Raw genomic sequence first — 2,323 nt, forward strand, 5'->3', positions numbered from 1 at the left:
TGCTTTTCACAACTTAGACACTTGCTAACTACAATCTTCTTACAAATTTTTATAGCATTAAATCTCAACACAAAAATCATCACAACATCAAATAACAATGAAGATTTGAATTGCTTCAAATAAAATTCCTATTGGCACATTGCTACAAATCAATCTTGGCACAAACAATCCAAATTTGGCACACTTCTCATTCTTTTCTCAAAAATTTTTTCTTCTTCAAAATTTCACACCTCCTCCCCCACACTTAATTCTTTGACCGTCTCAGGCAAAGGCACATTAATAACAATAAAAAATACCCATGTCCACGAGACAATAACAATTGAGCCAAAAATAGAGATGAAAATGATTAAAGATAAGTGGTGAAGCATGAATGAAACATTGGATTTTAATGGTCATGGTGAAAATTTTAATCCTAAATAAATGTGGACCCATCATAGAAAATATAGCTTTGAAAAAATACAAACAAGTTCTAGAGTAGCAATCACCTAAGTGCATCACACAAAATGGGTTAACCTCACTAGGTAGAAAAAATTACACCATCTCAATTTCATCATTTTAGGTTCCATCACTAAGGGTAATCCAAGTGTTCAAAAATTTTCTTCCATGGACTTAAATTTCTAGAATAATCAATCAAATTTAACTCACTTTCAAATGCTTCCAACATGATGTAAAGAAGTCCTAGGGGGGATACACTTATTCCTTAACCCAAACCATGCATGCAATGGTATTCACAATGAACTATCTAGCCAAAAATGCTCATGAAAATGTCATTTTATTACTGATTTAAAACTGAAAAGGAAAAATAAAAACTAAACATGGTATTAACAATGAAAAGAAAGTGTATGGTGGCAAAAACTCCCCTTTAAGTTGGGTAGATAGCATCCATGACGTCCACACCATCCACCTCTAACTCTTTTGTTTCTTCAAAATATTTCTTGAGCTGGTGGCCATTAACCTTTGATTCAATTTAAGCCTTATTTTATACAAAATAATCTTGTATATCCATGCATTTTTCATTCGTGTAGGCACCAATCTATTTTTCTTCACAACACCAAAAATCAATAGTTTGAGGATGACCATGACAAGAGGATGAGGATGCAAGAAACACAGATTGCTCAGATTAGCTCTTCCCTCTCTTCCAAACAAGTGGGTGCACTCCCAGGAAAATCAGACTTCAATCCGATGAAGCATTGCAAAGCTATAGAGTTTAGGAGCAGATGGACCTTGAAGGGTAAAGAACCTCAAGTGACTGCTCCTTTAGAAGGTATTACAAGCACAACAGTCGACGAGCAACCTCCTTTCTCTATGCCAATTATTGAAGATGAATTAGAGGAAGTCGAGACCGCTATGCCCGCTGAAGTACCAACGAAGAAACCATTAGTGCGGAACATACCTTTCTCGCAAAGGCTCCTCTACAAGCAGAAGGATGATGAGATTGAAAAACTCTACAATTGAGTCAAGGACATCACGCTGGACATTCCCCTTCTCGACGCTCTTGTCGAGATGCCCAAATTTGCAAAACTTATTAAGGGGCTCATGTCCACAAAAAATATTACTCAGGCCAAGAATACTGTAGCGCTCACGGAGGAAGTAAGTGCGATAATTCTCAACAACAAGCTTCCTCCAAAGCTCAAGGATCCAGATAGCTTTACCATTCCATGCAAGATAAACAATATCTCTATTGGTAGAGCTTTCTGTGATTTAGGCGCTAGTGTCAGTATCATCCCATATTCAACAAGTAAAAGATGTAGATATACGGATCTCAAACTCACTACCATGGCCATCCAACTAGCAGACCACTCATGCAGATATCCTATGGGGATAGTTGAAGATGTGCCAGTAGAAGTCAGAGGATTCACCGTCCCAATCGACTTTGTTGTGCTGGATATGGAGGAAGATCCGTTGATCCCCATTATTTTGGGAAGGCTATTTCTAGCCACTTCTGGGGCAAAGATTGATGTGAAGAACTATAAATTGTCTCTAGAAGTGGGCAACAAAAAGGTAGAGTTCAACCTCTCACTTGACTCCATGTTTACCTTCTAGAGAAGTCACACTGCTGCAGGCTGGATGACATTGAGCAAAAGAAGAGTTTTCTGTACCAACCCTCTTTGTCGATGGAAGAGCCCACACCGGCCGGGATAATAAGGAAACAATACTCAAAAAAATAAAAATACAAAGTACCACCCAGGGTAGGTTGCGAGATGGCAACCAATGAACCTTGTACATTACAAAAATAAAGGGGTCGAGCTAAGGACCATAAACAAGCGCTTCTTGGGAGGCAACCCAAGGGTTTTTTTTCTTTCTTATGTTCATTCATTTTCTT

The 2,323-nt window shown here is 38.2% G+C and overlaps 1 protein-coding gene across 1 annotated transcript; it reads left to right on the top strand.

Annotated features, from left to right (window-relative positions):
* Positions 1-1,503: 1,503 nt before the first annotated feature.
* On the top strand, positions 1,504-2,043 carry LOC141847626 (uncharacterized). Its single transcript, XM_074735677.1, has one exon. It carries the CDS (start codon positions 1,504-1,506, stop codon positions 2,041-2,043), a length of 540 nt encoding a protein of 179 aa, XP_074591778.1.
* Positions 2,044-2,323: the final 280 nt, after the last annotated feature.

This window comes from Curcuma longa, chromosome 16 (assembly GCF_044706935.1).
Source record: "Curcuma longa cultivar G26 ecotype Majalengka, Jawa Barat chromosome 16, ITB_CL_G26_1.1, whole genome shotgun sequence".
NCBI classification, from domain to species: Eukaryota; Viridiplantae; Streptophyta; class Magnoliopsida; order Zingiberales; family Zingiberaceae; genus Curcuma; species Curcuma longa.

Bases quoted from the DNA above. Each gene is read 5' to 3' on its own strand.
- LOC141847626 (XM_074735677.1), top strand. From the start codon at position 1,504: ATGCCCAAATTTGCAAAACTTATTAAGGGGCTCATGTCCACAAAAAAT.